This window comes from Phlebotomus argentipes, unplaced genomic scaffold, assembly GCF_947086385.1.
Source record: "Phlebotomus argentipes unplaced genomic scaffold, Phlebotomus argentipes genome assembly contig_6, whole genome shotgun sequence".
Taxonomy (NCBI): domain Eukaryota; kingdom Metazoa; phylum Arthropoda; class Insecta; order Diptera; family Psychodidae; genus Phlebotomus; species Phlebotomus argentipes.
The window spans coordinates 4310524-4330833 of NW_026776145.1; the positions used below are offsets into that span (position 1 = coordinate 4310524).

Sequence of the window (20310 nt, forward strand, 5' to 3'; positions counted from 1 at the left end):
GTAATAAAAGCAGTGTAACTCAGTTTGTGAGGTACTTCTTGAAAGCCTTGTCGGACTCGAGCTTGGGATCGAGATCATTGATGATCTGTGGCAACTTGCTGTTCTCAAGCATAGAAATGTGATTGCCCTCGATGAATTTGAGATTTACCGGCCCGGTAGTGTACTTGGACAGCTCATAGTCTTCGTCGATGTCCACGATGGACACTTCGGTGGGACGAACGAGTGTGATGGGGCACTTGAGGGGTACAATGATGTCTGTGTCCGTGTCCAGGACGACCTTAAATCTCACGTAGAGAGCGTCGGTCATTAGGCGCAGGTATCGCTCGGAGTAGATGTGCTGGTGCTTGCTGAGCTCCACCAGTTTGTTCACACGATCTTCCCAGTTCTTCAGCTCGGCTATCCTGGCGAACAAATCCTCAGGATTCTCGTCTGGGAAAATGGTGCGAATGATGCCAGAGATGAGCACGCACTGCACAGTCTCATCAGTGTAATCCTCAGTCATTTGCCCGATGGCTAGGCGTTTCAGGAAAGCGGGCGCGCCATCGATCAGCAAGATTTGGCCAGACATTCCGGACTCCTCGAGCAATTTCGCGATCTCTAGCGTGATGAAGGCACCGAAGGAATATCCCACGAGGTAGAAGAACTCCGATGACTTCAGCACTTCATTCTTGATGTCCTGAAAGTTGAGAATTAGAGAGTTATTCTTCAGCCAAAGATTCAATAATCAACCAAAATACTCACATCAATGACTGCCTTCGCGATCTCGGGAATGGAATGAATGCCAATGGTGTGCGTGAGTTGTAGAACAAAGGCGGGCAGTGAAATGTTGGCACTGATGGCGTAGAAAGCATTTCCTGCGACGCCCTCAATGCCAGGAATGAAGAGAGCGCAGGAAACGTACTTGACGTTCTCGTCGCGACTCTTGACGCGCAGGATTGTCTTCTCGCTGTTGGTTTCGTCGCCCAGATTCCTCAGCAGCATCGCCATGCCCACGGGTTTGTCGTCATTCGCCAGCTTCAGCTTCACATTCTCATTGCCGTCCTTCTCGCGATTGTCGGCCAGCTCTTGCAGCTTCATGAAGGTGAGCGATCTCAAGTCTTGTGGTGTGAGGAAGAGCTCAAACTCCCTCTCAAGTGTTTGCTTAATCTCCACAGCCATCAGTGAGTCCATGCCGAGCTCGGACAGTGTGGCGTCCATGGAGATGGACTTGATGTCTCGAATGCTCATGATGTTCATCACGGTCTCAATGATGTTGCCTTTACCGCCACTGCCAACTCTCTTTTCGGCCACCACCATGCTCGCCACGACTGGATCGTCGCCCACCAGCAAATTGTCCAACTCCGTGAGACAGGAGGAGATTCTCTGCTGCAGTGTTCCGCCGATTTCCATGTCCAGCTTGTCCTCCTGCATGTCAGCCACCAGACCGACTTCGCCAACAGCCCCCCATTGGATGGCCTTCCCGGGCAGTCCATCAGCCACGCGCCGCTCGATGATCCTCTCCATCACGGAGTTGGCCATGCCGTAATTACATTGACCGGCGTTGCCGCGGCCGCACGAAACGCTGGAAAAGACGACGAATTCCTGCAGTTGCGGACACATGATGCGCGATAACTCGTCCAGGTGCTTCGTGGCCACTGCTTTGGGCGCCATTGACTCGTTGAACTTCTCCACAGTTTGGTTCTCAAGGATGCTGTCACGCAGGAGGACGGCCAGGTTGTAAATTCCTCCGACTGGACCGAGTTTGGTTGCTTGCTGAATCAACTGCTGGCATCCCTCTCGTGTGGCAATGTTTGCCGTACTCACGACCACCTTGGCGCCGTAATTCTCCCAGACCCTGAATGGAAAACCAATGGTAAGTCCAATTTGAATATAGCCAAATGAATTCTAGTTAGAAGTTTATAAGCAAACGTATATGAGAAAGAAATCTAATTAGAGTAGTTGGAATCGAATTTGGTCAATTTACCTTATCCTGTACGCCTGATATTGTTTTGAAATCCCTCGACTGGAGCTGAGGACGAGTTTCCTGGCTCCTCTGATGACCAACCAGTCGGCCAGCTCCAATCCGAAGCCTCCGAGTCCTCCTGGGATGATGTAGGAGAAATCGAAGTCGCAATTGACTCTTGGTGTGATGGTGAAGGGATAGGGTTTCTTGTCGTTCTCGTTGGCTCGAATTTTCAGCACCACTTTACCCATATGTTTGCCACTGGCCAGGAATCTAAATGCCTTCTCTACCTCATGAGCCTCAAAGACAGTCGATGGCAGAGGCTGTATGATCCCCGAATCGATGTCACGTCGGATGAGATTGAAGAGGAACTGAAAGAAAGAAGATATCACAGTAAGAAATGCGCAGTTTAGGATGATCATGTCATCTGACCTCTTTATAATCTGAAGTGGTTTTGAAGAGATTGTCTGCGAGCACCGCACAGAAGGAGATTTCCCTGAGGAAGACGCCGAGGCCGATCTTATTGTCATTGGCCATGTCGAATTTACCAATCTCCAGGAACTTCCCGCCTATTCCCAGGCATCGCACTGATGCGTGTAGTTTGTCCTCAGCCAGGGAATTGAGGACGTAGTCAACACCACGACCTTTGGTCTGTAGCATGACCATCTTCTCGAAGCTGGTGTTGCGGGAATTGCCAATATGATTCTCCTTGAGTTGCGGGAATGTTTCCAGGAGGAACTTCTTCTTCTCAGGTGTGCTCACGGTTGTGTAGACTTCCAAGCCGTAGGCGAAAGCCGTTCGGATAGCTGCCATTCCGATGCCTCCAGTTCCAGCGTGGATGAGGATCGATTTACCCTTTTTGATAGTGGTGCTGATGAAGAAGGCGATGTAGACAGTGAGATAGACCACAGGCACGGTGGCGGCCTGTTGAAGGGACCAGCTGTCGGGAACTGAGAAGGTCAGCTTATCATCTGAGATGAGATGCGTGGCCATGGCGCCACAGTTCACCATTCCCATGACTCTCTTTCCGCGGTTGTTGACTCCGGAGTACTCAAAGCCCATCACGCACTCCTGCTCGAGGCGTGTTGTTCCAATGACTTCCAGGGCGAGCTTTCCGGTCGCCAGCATCACGTCACGGAAATTGAGGGCGGAGTACATCACATGGACAACGCCTTCCTCATCGAAGTAGCGCTCAGAGAGGCCGCCATGAAGCCACGTGACTGAAGACAAGTCTCCACGCGTGAGGACGTTAGCGAAACAGTGCTTCGTTGTGACTTGTGGAGCATTCTCGTACTCCAGCTTCAAGTGGCGATAGCTTCCCCAGCGTCCAGCTCGGCAAACGTTGATGGCGAGTGAGAGTTTCAAGTGAGCCTTGAAGAAGGGATTGTCGAAGTCAAAAGGCGGAGCACTGGGATCATCAACGAAGACGCAGCTGATGAGATATCCATCAGGTTCCTTCCTCAAGCAATTCACCAGGCCAATAATCCCAGAAGTGGGCTCTCCTTCAGACACCAGGGTCACAGGACCCGTTTTCATGCCGGCGCGTAGTTTGTTGAGCCATTCGTACTTGGTGTCCTCCATAGAAATCTTCACTACTGTGGGATTCCCAATAAGTTTCCGACGAAGGCGGTGGCACATGACGAGTGTCTCCTCTCCTGTTGGGATTGAGAGGATCAATTGGAATCCTGGAGGCACCTTGATATCCTCAACACGAAGATCTTTCTTCTCTCGCGAGATGAGATACGCATTCTCCGTGAGACTTATCACGGACTTCTCGACAAAGTCAGGATTTAACATGCAATCCGATGCGATGACAAACATGCAGTTTGTCTGAGTGGAGAGCTTTCCATTCTCCACATGAATCCCTGGGATTTCCATCTCCCTAGCCGTGAGGTACATCAGGTCGGAGGAGATGAGTGGAAGATCTCCCAAAGCCTCCTGAAAGTTAGTGATGATGGGCTCTGTGGTCTCTTTGGTGTCCACTTCCACAATCTTCACCTTCAGAGCGAAGTTGTTCTCCAGCGCCAACTGGACACAAGTCCTCGCAGCGTCTATATTTTTCATTTCCGGCGTTGGTAGATGCGGGATGAATTTGTACGTCTCAAGAACGGGAACTCCTGGAGGACGACGTCGGGCGACAGGACTGGCATGCAGTCCGACAATTTCAACTCCTCCAGAGCTGATCATGTTGAGCTCCTTGGACACTTTGACGTCGAAGTAGGGATTCTCCTCGTTGAACATGTTCATGTGATCGCGACCATTGATGCGCATTCTCTGAATGCGCGTGGGGAGCATGAGAGAGCGAGAGTCCTGGCCCACGATGTGAACTTGAAGAAGACAATCGAGGAAGGGCACCCAATTGCGCTCGAACTTGACTTTGCCCACGAGTCCATCGCCGCGAGCCTCGTGAACTGAGCGGAAGTAGCCATTGTACTGATATCCTCGCAGTCGCAACTCCTTATAGAAGTCCCTCGACTGAAGCATGGGATATTTCGATGGCGGAGGATCTGGGAAGCTGATCAGGGATGTTCCAGGCTCGAGTTGCTTAATGAATCCCGTGACGACAGCTGATGATCCTTCAGTTATCTGTTGAGAATGAAAAGTAAAGTATGAAGAAGGCACAATTAACTAAAAAGACAAACCTCAAATCTTCCTGTTCCTGGCTGGATCATGATGAGGAACTCAATCTCTGTGTCTTTAGTCATGTTCGTGGCTCTCAGGAAGCGCACATCTGAGAATTCAATTTCCATGTCAAAGAACAGATCGCCCTTCATCATTCCGTATGTTTCCCACACGAGATGAAGGTATCCAGTGGCTGGGAAGAGGATTCTACCTGCAAACGAAATTTCAAGGTTTAGTTTTAGGCATTCCAGATAATCTTTCATCTCACCATCGATTGTGTGTCCAGTGATGTACTCATAATCGTCCATAGTGAGCTGAATTTTGCAGTGTCGCTCTCCGGATTTGAGGATCTTCTGGGCTTCGAATTTGGTCACGTACCAATCCTCGCTGTGATCCCACTTGATTAGTGGGGAAATCATAGGAGTTCCTCGGGAAACTGGGAACTGAACTGGAGGATACATCCTGTCAATAGGAATGTCTACGCCATTCATATAAATCCTGGGGATAAAGGATCAAATTAGAAGCTTCCTGATGCGGTAAAGTCAATCTTGGACTCACTTTCCAAGGGCTGTGTATAAGAATGTGACGTTGTCCTTATTTCCACGTTGAGCGAGTCCTGTGTGAACGGCGTTTGGCATGGATTTCTTGAGAATGGCCTGCAGAAGACCATGAGGAGCCACTTCAATGGTGATGGCATTGTTGGGAAGCATTGCAGAAGTTTCCTCGAAGAGCACGGAGTTGAGCAGATTGTTAGTGTGATACTGAGCCGAGCTGTAGTGATTCTCTGAGTATTCCCAACGCTGCTTCGGAACACTGGTGCTGAGCCAGCGAGGTGATCTCTTCTTGGGCTCAGTGATCACTTGACTCAGCATAGCCTTCAGCTTTGGACCCATGTCGGCGATGTAGCGCGAATGATAGGCAATGTTGGAGCAAGGAACTTCCTTGGCAAAGATTCCCTGGCTCTTGAGCTCCGCCACGAACTTCTCAATGGCATCCGCGGGTCCGGAAATGGTTGAGGAATCTGGACCGTTGTGGCAAGCGACTTCAATGCCGGGCGGCAGAAGACTGCGGATTTTGCGGAAGCCAAGACCAACGGCGGCCATTGAGCCGAAGATCTTCTCTGTCTCCACGCTGACCTTGCCTCGGCAATAGGCGGCCAGGATCATCTCTTCGGCTGTGAAGCATCCGTCGGCATAGGCGCAACCCAGTTCTCCCACAGAGTGACCGATGATATAGTCAGGCTCCAGATCTAAGGACTTGAGCACATCCACGAGAGCGATTTGAATGGCTGCGATGCCAACGAATGAGTGAAGAATGTTGTCATAAGTCTTGGGATCAGTTGAGGTGAGAATTCCGATGAGATCGAGCTTCTTGGGTTTCAGAATCTCATGGCAGTGCTCAATCGACTTCCTGACCATGGGGATCTTCATCAGGGAAGTTCCCATCTCGCACCACTGACTACCCATGCCGCTGAACACCCAAACAGCCGGTCGTTTAACTCCAGTGTAATGCTGAACTTCTCTGTTGAGACAGGTGGCGTTCCCGCCGCCAGGTTCCTTCCTGTATAGTCCATAACCACGGAAGACATTCCCAGACACGCTGTCCATTTGTGTGCTGTGCACCAAGCCCACAAACTCGGCATCGAGTGGGCGAGTGACCATGAAGTCCAGCACTTCATTGACAGCCTCTTCAGTGCGTCCTGACCAGATCACCAATCGCGGTAGATCGTCTTCCGGTTCGCCACGGTTGATCTTCTTCTTGGGATTTGCCTCGAAGAGTGCGTGAGCATTGGCGCCACCAAAACCGAAAGAGTTCACACCAATTAGTGGGCCCTCGAGCTTCGTTGGCTCCGTGATGACTCTGAGGCGTCCCTCCACGAGAGCGGGAATTCCCGGCCGGACCGCCGTGAAGTGGATGTTCGGCGGAATGAGATCATTCTCCATGGCGATGATCACTTTGGCGATGCTGCAAGTGCCCGAAGCGGACTCAGAGTGGCCGATGTTGCTCTTGACAGAGCCAACGGGCAGTGGTTCGTCTCTTCCAGTGCAGAAGACAGCGTCCAGAGCGGAACACTCCTCGGGATCACCTGCCAGAGTTCCCGTGCTGTGAGCCTCCATGAAGTCCACCTTGCGCGGATCGATGCCCACCTCTTGGTAGAACTCGGTGAGGAGTTTGCGCTGCATCTGGCCAGAGGGATAGGTGATGCCTTCCTCCTTGTATCCATCGCAGTTCGCCTTTGAGTAGATCACCTTGGCGTAGATTCTCTTCGCGTCCTTCGTCTGCTGCAGGAAGATGCAGCAGATGGCTTCTGAGCGCGTGTAGCCCTGGCCGTCCTTGTCGAAGGGCCGGCAGAAGCCATCCATGGACAGCACGCCGAGACGAGCAAACTGCAGCGTCACGTAGGGATGAAGCAGAAGATTCGCTCCACCGACAATAGCGGCGTCGCACTCTCCATTCCGCATGGCGCTAAACGCGACGTCCAGGGCAGTCATGGAGCTGCTGCAGGCCGTGTCAGTGAGCAGGGATGGCCCCTGAAGACCCAGAGAGTAGGAAATCCGATTGGCCATCATTGCACGACTGCACCTGTTAAGGCAAGGCAGAAAATTGGCGCGTGAGTTGTTTACGTCGTTTACACTCGAAAGCGTTCTCATTTAAATATCTAAATCCAGTTGAACTTCCTTTCCTCAAATAATAGCCAGGAAGAGTATACAAATGAGAGTGTGTAGAGGAGACCTTTCTACTTATGTGACATTTGGAATAAATGAATGAGATATGAGGACATTTAAATTTCATTCATTTCGTGAGCTCTTCTTGACGGTCAATTCAAAAAAGTACTGTAACTTTTCCAGGAATTCTATTTATAATCATGTCGTCGCGATCTCACTTAATCCGTAATAATTTGCTCCCCAACATAATATAAATAATCCTTCGGTTAGAGCCTTTCCTTACCCTGTGATGCCGAAGCCTCCGGTGGAGACTTTCTCGTAGAACCAGGTCTTTTCGGACTCGGAGAAGCAGGCGCCGATGAAGACGCCTGTCCGAGTGCCGCGCAGCGACTTTGGGTTGATCCCAGCGTCGAGAACGGCTTCGTATGCCCTCTCGACGAGGAGACGCGACTGCGGATCCATGGTGTGCGCCTGCTTGAAGTGCACCCCGAAGAAGGTGGCATCGAACTTCTCGAGGTGGTTGATCTTGCCTGATCGCTTGGGGATCTCGGCGTACGTGTGACGCCAGCGACGCTCATCCTCGTCGATGAGATCCACCTTGTTGTAGAGGTTGTGCGCAAATTGGCCAATGTTGTCTGAGTTTGGAAATCTGCCCGAAATGCCCGTGATCACGATTTCCTCCTCAGGACATCGTGCATGCGTGCGGGAGCGCAAAACAGGCGTGACTGGCTTCAAATCCATGCTCGAAATTCACTTAACTGCTCGGGAGTAAGAGTAAAACCACACTAATTCACCTAACACTAAAGAAAAGCACCGATAATCCAAATAATCCAAAGGAGAAACAGACACCAAGTCCAGAACAGGAGTGTAATCCAGAGTCACTGCCACTTTTCAGCACTGCACACAAGAAGAGAAGTCACTATTAGGAAAGCACTTTGAGGTAATCCAGAGAGAGATTATCAATTGTCACAACTGTTGAAGCACAATTGACCAGCAGTCCGCGGAGGACTGCTTTTATAGAGGCTCCCTAGCAATAGCATTAGCATTTGTAATGCCGTATGGAAATCCGTATCACCTGAAGGGGTTACGCCTGATATTAAACTTGGTAATTGAGTCTGACTTCTTAACGGAATACAATTGTACAAGTGCGCGAAATTGAAATACACCGCCAATTGCGTAAGTGAGAAAGAGAGGAGAGCAACTCTTTGCGGTTTTTCCCGAGCTTTTCTCACCCCTGCCGATCTCTGTTCATGCCGTGGTTTCTGGAAAAGGCGCGCCGCAGGAGCTGATCTCTGAGGGTTTGCAGGGTTCTAATGAGATTCAAGGTGTCAATTGGTGTGCACTGTGAGGTTCGCGAGGGAAATTGTGAGACCTCAGAGGTCAGAAATAAGACCGAATGTTGGAAGACAATCGATAAGCAGTGTTAACAAAAGACGCGTCGAAAAAGGTTTTGCCATTTTTCATACGAATTTATCAGTACATAAGAAGAAGATATCTTGCCTACTCTGTATTTTGGTTTCTTTTACATGTTTAGAATTTCGAAGAGATTTCGTAGTAAAATTGAGAGTGAGTGATTAGATTAGATCAGGAATATATGAATTCTGATCTGTATTCAACAAATTTACACTCACTGTAACTAGAAAGCAAATTCTCTAATCTAGCAAACTAGCGACTTAAACCATATGTGTGTGCATAACATTCGCAGGCAAACCTCGTTCTGAGGTAGAGACCTAAATTCGCCAAGATTGCGTATTAGAATTCAGAGTTATTTAGAGAATTCTATCAAAGTGGTTCTTCTAATTTTATGAGAGTTGAACGTCTTGCAATCTCTCGCATGTCGTTAAACAGCAAAACAACTCTCCCATCAATGGGAAAACATTTCTCCGATAACACAAAGATAAGGAAAAGAGGCAATATTTGTCGTCTTAACTCGTCTCAGTTTATTCACGGCGATGTTCTTGCGTGAGATTTTACACAAAATCGGGATTTAAAGTTCAAAATCAACAACGAAAAAACTTAAATTTGAATGGGATTTAAGGAGAAGTCATTCCATGAGAAATGTAACTTATTTGACGAAATCCTCGCCCTTCTTGATGTTCGCATTGAGTTCCGGAATGGCCTTTTCCAGCAGCTTCTTCTCGTAGTCGTTCAGCTTGGGCAGGCCGAGGTTCTTCTCGATGCCATTGCGTCCCAGGACGAGCGGTGTGGAGAAGTACTTGGCCTCGGTGACGTCGGAGCGCACATAGGCGCATTCCACCACGTTCTGCTCGCCGTTGAGGCCACGGATGAGGGACAGGGCGAAGCGCGCACCGGCGTATGCCATAGAGAGTGTAGCTGAGCCTGCGCCGGCCTTGGCTTTCACCACTTCAGTGCCGGCTTCCTGGATCCTCACGGTCAGCGCGTCGATCTTGTCCTGCGAGAACGACACGGAAGGCTTCACGGCCGACAAGACTGGGATGATAGTGACTCCAGAGTGGCCGCCAATGACTGGAATCTCCACCTTCTGCGGATCCACACCGGCAGCCTCGCCAATGAAGGCGCGAGCGCGGACAATATCGAGAGTGGAGACACCAAACACGCGCTTTGGGTCGTAAGTGCCGGCCTTTTTCAACACCTCCGAGGCAATGGGCACGGCCGAATTCACGGGATTCGTGATGATGGCTAGGCAAGCCTTGGGGCACACATTGGAAGCCGCCACGGCGAGATCTCGGACGATTCCGGCGTTTGTGTTGAACAAATCATCGCGTGTCATGCCCTGGAAGTGACAACAGAGCGCCGGGATTAGGGAGAATCGACAGATAGTGCGGAGTTTATGTAATGACGAGGGATTAGGTCACGAGATTACGTACCGGTTTGCGTGGGACTCCAGCCGGGATGACAACCACGTCGACTCCTGCAAGCGAAAACACACAATTAGGGCACTTGGCCAGGAGAACACTTGGTCATCTCACCTGCCAGCATTTCTTCCAAGTTCTCAGGTCCGCTCTTGCCCACGACCCTCGACTGGGTGTCGATGTGGGACAAATCCGCCGCCACTCCGGGCGTGTGGACGATATCGAACAGCCGGAGCTCCGTCACCAAGGGGCTCTGCTTCAGCAGCAGCGACAGAGGCTGTCCAATGCCGCCGGAGGCACCGCAAACGGCCACTCTGGCATTGTTCTGGCGCCCCAATTGCAGAATAAGTGCATGAGAAGTGTGCCAAGCGTTACGTAAAGAACAAATTTATGTGCACTCACTTGCGATGTGGTGGAAATATTGCGTGCAGTCTGCCGAAGGGCGACCGTCGCCACACGGGTGAACATCTTTGAACGGGGGTGAACAGCACCACTTCAGGCGCCAAGGAACTGGAGAAGAGTGAGATTGCGGTGCTAAAGTCCTCTTCGGAAAATCTTACCACGACCGTCGACCTTCAAGAGTGCCACTCAATCACGGTGGCCGGTTGAAGTACTAGAGCTGAATCGGGAAAAACCGCTCTCTACAGCGTGTTCATGAAAAAGCGTTACTTTCATGAGCGGTGTGAAAAGTATATGCATTTTCCGGGATTTTCTCTTTAATAACTAGATATAAAGTTTTGGTGGGCTTTAATGATCCGCAGTTAATTTAATGAAAGTAGTTTGATGAGAATTCAACGGAATTTCCTTTGGTGATTTTCGTTAACCCTTGCGTGAAACTGGAACTCTTCTACTTACATAGTCTTCTCTGCAAAATCTTCAACACTGTTGAATTAATACGACAATTCTGCAATGCTATTGTTTTTATTATCATGTATATATAGATATTTTCATGAATACATTAATAATATTTAATCCTAGTGTTATTTTGCTACAAGATAATTTTAAATTCTCTCTCTTTTATGCAAATTTTACACAAAGCAAACAAAGAGTTGCATTTTTCAATAAAATTCACCTTATAAAATAAGTTTAAAAAAAATCATCACTGAATGCGAAAACATGCAATTTTCCTAAGGTATATTTTTAATGATTTCTCTTCTCCTTTGTTGTGTGAATAAAATTGGAGGGATGCAAAGAAAGATCCTCAATTTTTCCTTCATCTTCTCTTTTATCACGGTGGAATGTAAAATTTTATATCTGACTTGCATCAAAAATATTCATTTTGTAGTGTTTGTAAAGAGTATTTTATTTATAAGAGAATATTTTCTTTAGTCTTATCTATCAAATCACTACAGACTTTTTCTGATTTCTGTCAAATTGGTGCTTTAACTACAGATATTTCCTCTACATTTTCCACTACAAGGTGCATTATGAATGACTTTCTTTTCTTCAATATTGACATGCGCTATGAATATTTATGAATGAAATTAGAGAATTATAGCAACACCCAAAGATGGAATATATTCTTTAGAAATGATTTTGGAATGCTTCTTCTAATGAGTTTGGGGAAGAGAGAGAGAGAAAACGGGAAAGGGAAAATTGTGATTCAATAGCAAGAATTTTTCCGTATGTTTCATTAGAAAATAAGATCTTATATATTGAGAATTACATTATGGACACAATTACAGACATCTTTTATACCCTAACAAGGTAAATTGGTTTTCATTTAACACTTCTTCTCTTCTCTATCAATACACATTTTAATTCTTTTTCATTTTATCTCTTTTTAAATATATAAATCACAAATTCAATAATAGTTTCAATATATACTCGATAGAATGTCAGATGCAACAATTTATTCATCTTTTGTCCCACTTTTTTTGTCTCTTCAACGCAGTTTTCTAGAGTTTTTGCAATTCATTAACAAACAAGTTAAAGAGTGAGTGTACAAAGTGTGTTTTTTTATCTCATTTTCTTCAATATACAATAATAAAAAAATATATTATAAGTATGAATAAGAATTACTATAGATTTTCACATTATGTGTTGTGGATGTACTTTTTATCGTGAACCTCTTTTCCGTGTAATTTTTTTTTATTGCCTCTAGTTTATTTTTGTGACACAAAATTCGCGATAAATCTCTGACTTTATCAACTAAAGTGTGTGAATTTTCATGGACAGTTTTTTTTTCTTTCTTTCCGGGCTAAGAATTCGAGATTTGAGGAATTTATAGGGGTTGAAACTTCACACTAAAATGCAGGTAAATTTGTTATCAGTAAATTGCTACATGGATTTCCTCAACTTAGAGCCAAATTGGGCTCTTGCTCAACGTCTGAAAAGGAAACTGCAAGTGTGTTGTGAGCTTTTGTGTAGGCAAAAAGTCTCAAATTTCTCTATTTTTGTCATTATTGCTAATCACCCGTGTCATCCCACTTTCTTTCCTCCATTATTCGATCGAAACAGTCCGCCAAGAAGGCATGCTGTGGAAGAGAAGATAAGAAATCCTGTAATGCCGAGAGTTGGGGTGGAAATTGCTTGATGCTTTACTCACATATGGCGTGAATACTTTGACCCATCGCAATGGTTTGTCATTGCGACTGTACTGAAAGCAAAATGCCATTGATTCCTCGTCACTCTCCCAGCGAGTAATTGAGTCCCACGTGAGCTCCACCGTCTGAGTCTCCAGAGAACCGTCCTCGCGGCATGCATGGAGGCGGAAGCTCTTCATTCCTGTCGAGGATGCGAGAAATATAATCCAATTATATTATCATTGTCAAATAATGGACTATTCCATGGAAAGCAACCCAAATTGATCTTCTTGCATTATCATGGGAAGTTTACGCAAATCCTTATCACACACACAGTAGGCAATGTTTGACCATCAACAGAAAAACAGGCCACATAAATATTTTCCATGTTTAGCTTTTGAATTGTGTTATCAGACATTTTAATTGACTTTACATTTCTCATTCCCCATTTATCGCTATTCACTGGCTCATTGCCTATTGACCAAACTCAGTAAAATGTACTCACCGACCGATGGCACGACATGCCCATCTTTGCGACTGTCGCAGGCGCAATGGGGAAACACCACATCACCATATCCGGGCAGAGTTCTCGCCAGGGCGAGATACTCGGGCGCTCTCTTGGAGTCCTGCAAGGCTTTCAGCTCGTACAAGCGTCCGTCGGCGCGAATGTTACCGCGATTGACCTCGTCCACGGCCTGATAGAAGATGAACTTGGTGGCTTGCTCGCCAGCCGGAAGTGAGAGCTCGCGATTAATAGAGAAGAGCCATCGGCGCACGCAAAGGCACGTGCTGGAGGCTGTGCTGTAGTTTTGTACATAAAGCTGATGTGGAATTTCGTGTGGCTGCAGTTTTCGTTCTGCAATATCAAATGGCAAACTTGAAATCTTGATATTTGAGCTCAAAATACAGTGAAAGCACCCTCATTTGCTTCGTATTTTTCAAAATAGAAATGTAAGGCTCCTCACCAAAATTGTACTCGACAATCTCGAAGAGATAGAAATACTGCTGAATGTAGGATGTGAAATGCGCTCGTTGCACCAAAATGTCCCAAACAGTCTGTGCATTGGCGGACTTCCGAACAGACACCGTGATGACCTCGTGATCGGGCAGCATCACTTTGATGTCCACTGGTGACGCCGACAGATCGTCCTCATTGTCGGTGAGGAACTCCTGGACAGACTCACTTTCTGCAATCACACGAACGGCGCACACTTTTTCGAGATACTGCTCCAGACCGCGTCGCCGAGCGTCCAGCTGCTGCTCGCTGAGCTGAAAGGGCCACTTGCTGGGCAGCTTGGGGAAGTTGAAGCCCGTGAACTCCTTCTTGAGAGACGTGTGCAGATTCGAGAACTCGCGGTAGCGCCGAGAGCACAGCTGCCGACCGGCCATGTGGATGTTGAACACGACGAAACGCTCCCCGTTGCGCGTGACGACATTGTAATCGGGAATGCTGATGGGCAGAGAGCGCTTCTCCGAGTAGTCGATGTAGGAATAACCTCCGGGATCCTCCTGCGGCTCCAGTCGCTCCGCTTCCTGCTGTGTCACGGAAATCACCGTGAGTGTGAGACAATCGCCACCAGACTTGATCAGATCCACAACTTGCTTGTGTGTCGCTCCTTCGACGTTCACATTATTCCTGCAGAGGAGGAGAGAGAAAAGGGTTATTTTATTAATTTCCTGTCATCCGGAACTGTGCGGTTTTCTCGCCCACCCGCAAATGGCCACAAACTCAAACTCCTCCTCGAGGTGAGGAATTGGCGTTAATTGAAAATACGTGGTGAAGATACAGCGCTGCATTTTGTTCAGCAGCACTCACACTCTACAGAATCTTGCGCCAGACTGAAAATTGAATTTTCCACCTGATCACGGAGACAGAGTTCACCTCTCATCCCGGAACTTTATAAATTACCCAGGGATTCTCGAGACAATCTTATCATGCATTAGACTTCTCTCCCATTTTAGACAGTTTATAGATTAGAGAAAAGACTTGGATATTATAGAAATTTACTGCTTTACACTGGATTTATTGTGACCTGCTTTTCATCTCTTAGTATGTTCATAAATTCTTCTTATTGAAAGCACTTCAATATCAATAATTCCCTTATCATTTGAGTACGTGAAAGAGGTCATGAAATTGAATATTTTCTCTTCGCCCTACAAATTGTGAAAATGACTCCTTTCTTCACTAACAATACCGCATTCTCCTCTTATATTTTCCAGACGAAGCAAAATTCTATCGACTGGCGTGGGAAAATGACTTTCAGGTGAGTTTGTACCTCCTATTTTCCCGTTCCTGCATTCGATGAATATGCGCTTGAAATTCAAGGCAGTGCATGTAATTGTAGCCCATCATCTTTGGACACGAAAACACTCAGTTTAAGGGATTTTCTCTATGACAAATTCTCCACTCTCGCACACGTCCAAGAACAATCCATCAAGAATGAGATGGAAATGCAAGAGGAACTCTTGATTGACGTCCGTCACTTGTGAAACTTCCACCACAAATGTCTCTGTTAATTTTCTCCCGCCACTGCTTTGACTGCAATGTTACACACAATATTAAATCACAGAGAAGCACTATCAGAAGTTCAGCTTTTCTCCATGTCAAGACGCTACTCGGGAGCAAATTGTGAGACGCCCGTCACTTGTTTCTCCCTCAAATTCACTGCTCTGTGTCTCTTTCCTCGGTCTTTATCACATCAACCATGGTTTCTTGTCTTGTTGATATGCTAAGACGACAAGTGGGGTAATCGAGGGGTTTCCAAGTGCTCATTAAGTGTGTCTACAGACTTGCAAAGCCTCAAATTCAATTTGGCAATTAGGGCTTCTATTTCCGACGTTTACTGACATTATTTGATGGCAAACATTAACTTAGCGCACGATAGACAATTCAAGGGCAAGTGAGAACCATTGCAAAGCGTGATAAATGCTTTTTCCCAAGGGAAAATGCTTAGTAATTTACGAGATTCTTATCACAGAATTATTACATGATTCAAACTAAATCTTAGGCTTATTTTGACAAAATTATGATCGCTTTTCTGCATCATTCGCACTGAAAATGATTAGCCTGTGGCGATGAAACTGAAAGTCAGTGTGTTGTGTCTCTTAAACCTTTCGTAATGGCACGGCAAAACGGGTTTTAGATTTTCTTTTGCTCTCGCGTGATATTTCGTATGAAAGTGCAATTCATTGCCTAATTGACTGTCAACTCCCACTGAGACATAAAAGAGCATTTAAAGATCTCTTTTGTCTCAACCAGTAAAATGTACTATGCAAAATGATTGTGATATTTGGACAAGAAGGTGTGCTGGATGCAGATTTTGCAGAAAATTGCACTGTTTCTCACATAGATTACTAAAGAAATAATATTTGCTGGTAAACCGGGAAAAATATACATCAAGAGAAAATTATTTCTTTTTATGAAGAATTGAAAATAAGTCAAAGTCAGCTAAATCTCAAAATTGCAAATATTTGATGCAAAATTCACTGTGGCCAGCTTAATTGAAATGCGGAAGATGTTGAATTTTCTCGCCTCTTCACACTTAACATATCCTTAAGGGCATTACGGAATGGACAAGAGCAATTCTCATTCTTATCACCAAATTGGATTTCTTGATGGTGTCTCCCGAGCCGTGAAATTAATTCCTCTGCTATTTCTCATCTGCACAATAATGCGAGAAAGGATCAAGTCTAATGGATGCTGCGTATTAAGCCTCAATGTTCACGCAAATTACTTGGGTGGGTAATTAAAGAGCTACTAAAGAGAGGTTACATTAGGAATCTCTGTGAGCTTTTCACTGTACCTGCCGCCGTTCAGGGAAATATTGTGCCTTCAAAAGGATCTTTTAACTTGTTGGATTGAAAGGATAATTAATGCACTTTTATTTTCTTAGCGTCAGAGAGCTAATAAAAGTTTTAAAAGGCTCTTTGGCTTTGGATTTATCCAAATGCGAAAGAGATAAAAAGTATCTCTTCCGCTTTGCCAAAGTAACTCTCGTGTGGCATTGGAAGAGAATTTTGCAATTTGAATAAGTACTTGAAGCGTGAAGGGAAATTCCATTTTGTAGCTCTTTTGGTCTATTCAAAATTCATTTCGCATCCTCTCTGTTTTTTCTTCACTAAATCTCTCTCCATCTCTCTCTCTCTCTCTCTCTCTTTCTCTATCTATGTAGTTTAATAACACTGATCCTATGTTAATCTCGTATTCACGGGACAAAGTATGAAATGGACTCTAGTTAATTACTCCCTTCCAATTTGTGAATCAACAAACTACTGGCAAATTCACTCTGCAAAATTACTTAGCAGCAGTTCCATTGAGGCCACGAGAGTGGAAAGATCGAAAGTGAAATCACGAGGAATGAAAGAACAGAGAATGTATGGAGAAATTTCTGTCTCAATGAAAGATAGATTGAATTACTTTCTTGATTGCACATGTAAATTGAATTTTCTTAGATACACTCGGCGATCTGCAGGCGGTCTCTTGTAGGCAAATTGCGATTCATTTCATAAACTGACCTCACCAATGTACCATCAATTAACATACTCCACTTTGAGCTTCCTCGCGAATTGAAGATTCTTCGTCAGCGCAACACTGACAATTCAATCCGACGAATGTTGTTAAGTTTCCACTTGGGAGACACATTTAGAGATTGGCTTCTATCAAGCTTCGCCGAATGTTTGATGCGTCTTTTCCCACTCGAATGGTGACGGACAGATTTCCTCCTCTTTGGGTGGCAAATCGATATGGCGAATTTAACAAATTTCAATGTGAATTTGTGTCACAGTTTCTCTAGTTGAAATTCTCACAAGCGAATGTGTCTTTCATGCTGAGAATTATACAATGACACTTAATTGAAAGTATGGTTGAACACCTTCAATGTGCCTGAGAAGGAAACTTTTGGGTCACAAGAGAATGAAAGATTGTGATAAAGGGTGTGTTAACACACTGTGCAAGCCAGATGTGCGAGAACTTTTCGCGTTTTTGGCGGAAAGGAAAATTTCTTCGCTTCCTCCCATCATCATTTCCCATTGCTTTTGACGAGCATTGGCGAAGACAGAAAGGCACTTTTGTCGCCTTCATTGCTCAAACTGTCTCTCTGAAAGTATTCTATACTTTTTAAGCATTCTCTTTGTCATTCGGCGCTCGTTGAAAGCGAAAAGTGGGTAAACAAGGAGAGAAAAATGGCATAAAAAAGCTCCCCAGCCAAGCATGTGCAAAAAACAAGGAGGACTGAATTCTTGCGACATTGAATTATTTGGGGGGATTTGTGTGATTTGCAGGAAGCCGAAATTTGTATTTTAAACATTTGGGAAAGTTTGCCGGAATTTTGCGCGCTCTCAGACATTCATCAAAATGTGGTCGGTTTTTTTCGCAGCATCTGGCCAATTTATTCGTCATTTATTAACCCATTGCTGTTGTTTTTTTCAGTTTACTGCTTCTTCTTCTACTTCTTCTTCTCACAGAACATGAACTTCCTTTGAAGAGAAATTGGAGTAATTCATTCCGATTGTCTCGAAATTATGACCGTTTTGGAGAGAATGTGATTTACAAAAATTTCAAGCACTGAATATTGTTCGCCGTGGCTTTAATTAAGCTAATGAATTACGATTGTAAGCGTAGAATGCAAATCGATGGCAAAAGTTGCACAAGAATTTACATATTTCATTCAGCAGTTGCTGCTCTTGTCCTGACACAGAACTACAACTCTCATCCCAGGTGTGGTAAACTCGAGAGAGACAGAGGACAATTGGAATTGAAAACCAACATCAATTTGAATAGAACATGGAAAACTTTCTCACAGGACCTGTAACAGACAAAAAAGGACAATTTTTCGCGATCTTACACAAGATTTTTTCCATCACAACTTTTTTTTTTGTAGAAATCCGAATTATGTATATTCAGGAAAACGCAGCAATAATTGGAAAATACCTCTAATTGCGGAATAGCTCTCAGAGAAGTCTTCAATTTATAGAAAATTACTGTGCGATTGGCCCAGCTTCACTCTACAATTGAGTGAATATTTGAGTTGTTCCCATGTCAGTCATTTTCCTCTCAAGAAAACACTTAAAATAACGACAGAAATTAGTCTCTAGAGAGAGATAAAACAATAAACTCTGGCGCTTCATCAATTCTCGTCAGAGAATGTGCGAAAATTCCCCTGAATTTTCAGCATTTTTATCGAGCAATTCACTGATGATTTAATCATCAACGGCGTGGCAATAAAAAACACAACAACATTCCCTAAATCCCACCTCGTCAAATAATCAAATTGCAATTGATTTTGTGGTCTAATATTTGAACTGGTGCACGATGAGTCAGGTGATTGGCTTCGGTGAGAGGAGGAGACGAATGGCGCTTTATCACGTCCACTCTCGGGCCGATACAACATATTCCAACGTCGCTGATAAGGCCGGGAAAGTGTTGGTCTTTATTGAATTAGTGTCGCGTGTCGATTAGAATAAACAAGTGCTTCGGTGGCTTCGCGGGATCAGTCAATGATTTCCTCACACCGGCATGATCAAATGAATTTCGCCTTGGAGCAGAATTCTGCCGTGAAGAACACTTTTTTCGTGATCGATTTATGTAACATTTGAGTATTGAATGCTATTGAGTTTTCCATATGGCACGAAAACCATGAAAAATCGGAGAGTTTTGTTCACTAATTGGTGGCTTCAATTAAAAGCCAGAGTATTAATTAGCGATATTGTGGAAAATTGATTCCTTGCCCTGGGCAAAGCTCCCTTAATCCTTTCTACATTCCTCGGTATTAATCACAGCTCGGTTCCGGGAAGGTGAATGTGAGAGACAAGACAAAGATTCCGGGAAGCGCACTTAGAAATTGATGACTTGGGGTGTGAGTCAGGTGATTCCCAGGCAATTCTGGACCATATGTTGGGCAGATTGACGAAAGCTAGACGCTCATTGTGTCCAATGTTCGCCTGTGTGTGAATAGATAATGAATGACTGGCCGGGGAGCCGGAAGAGGGTTGGTTGGGGAGAGCGAGAGAGACAATGAAGGAGAAAATAGGGAGGAAAAATCGATAGATCGTCGTGTGACTTTCCACAACGTCACACACATTTTGGCCTCTTCTGTGGGTGTGTTGCCGGGGGGCGAGAAGAGTGGCGATGATTTTCGTGGGTGACCCGCGGGTCAAATGCTCCTCCTACTCACACTTCGAGAATTCGGTCACCCTTCTTGATGCCCGCCTTCTCGGCGGCTCCGTTGTCCAGGACGGCGCTGACGTGCTGCAGGGGGGCGTACAGCTCGCCGTTGATGGAGCGCAGTTGGCCCCCTTCGCTCACCTGGCCGCGCACATTGAAACCAAAGCCCGTCTCCGTCTTGTAGATGGTCACCACTCGCGGGCCCGAGAGATTCTGGCCCGCCTGTGGATTGGGCACATTTGGGGCGCTCTTGGGCTTCTTCACCACCGAATCCATCGCGCTCGCACTCTATCTCTCTGGCGCCCCAATCGATGCCCCGTGGCGAGGGCGCGCAGCTCACTATCCACTGGGACCGAGTGGCCAGAGACTCAGTCACAAAATTGCACACTCCTGACTGCACTGGAGTCGAGAAAACCCAATGGAAATTCTCACGTCAATAACAAACTCCTCGCCATATTAAAACAATCGCACACTCACTGGCTGGTGTTGCCTGACGGCCCCAGCTTCGGCTTGTCACTGCCCGGATCGAGCCGAAGCCGGGGCTCTGAAGTCTGCACAG

At 45.8% G+C, this 20310-nt stretch overlaps 3 protein-coding genes across 6 annotated transcripts; all 3 read right to left on the reverse strand.

Moving 5' to 3' along the window:
* Positions 1–19: 19 nt before the first annotated feature.
* Positions 20–8175, reverse strand: LOC132255880 (fatty acid synthase). Of its 2 annotated transcripts, XM_059752061.1 has the most exons (8): positions 7514–8175; positions 5123–7147; positions 4833–5062; positions 4585–4775; positions 2375–4528; positions 1964–2313; positions 742–1834; positions 20–676 (listed from the first exon to the last, which is right to left on the reverse strand). In XM_059752061.1, exons 1-8 carry the CDS (start codon positions 7969–7971, stop codon positions 20–22), a joined length of 7158 nt encoding a protein of 2385 aa, XP_059608044.1. In that variant the 5' UTR covers positions 7972–8175. The 2 variants fall into 2 exon arrangements, with proteins under 2 accessions (XP_059608044.1, XP_059608037.1); XM_059752054.1 differs by lacking the exon at positions 7514–8175 and having other exon boundaries at positions 5123–7326.
* A 977-nt stretch (positions 8176–9152) lies between these two features.
* On the reverse strand, positions 9153–10675 carry LOC132257768 (malate dehydrogenase, mitochondrial). Its single transcript, XM_059754835.1, has 4 exons — positions 10467–10675; positions 10182–10389; positions 10080–10123; positions 9153–9985 (listed from the first exon to the last, which is right to left on the reverse strand). The coding sequence occupies exons 1-4, from the start codon at positions 10530–10532 to the stop codon at positions 9296–9298; spliced, it is 1008 nt and encodes a 335-aa protein (XP_059610818.1). The 5' UTR covers positions 10533–10675; the 3' UTR covers positions 9153–9295.
* A 1473-nt stretch (positions 10676–12148) lies between these two features.
* LOC132257035 (sorting nexin-27) lies at positions 12149–20260 on the reverse strand. Of its 3 annotated transcripts, none has more exons than XM_059753725.1 (5): positions 19762–20260; positions 13555–14225; positions 13095–13445; positions 12613–12791; positions 12149–12541 (listed from the first exon to the last, which is right to left on the reverse strand). In XM_059753725.1, exons 1-5 carry the CDS (start codon positions 20025–20027, stop codon positions 12473–12475), a joined length of 1536 nt encoding a protein of 511 aa, XP_059609708.1. In that variant the 5' UTR covers positions 20028–20260; the 3' UTR covers positions 12149–12472. The 3 variants fall into 3 exon arrangements, with proteins under 3 accessions (XP_059609708.1, XP_059609726.1, XP_059609716.1); XM_059753743.1 differs by lacking the exon at positions 19762–20260 and adding an exon at positions 14866–15089; XM_059753733.1 differs by lacking the exon at positions 19762–20260 and adding an exon at positions 14301–14419.
* Between the last annotated feature and the right edge of the window lie 50 nt (positions 20261–20310).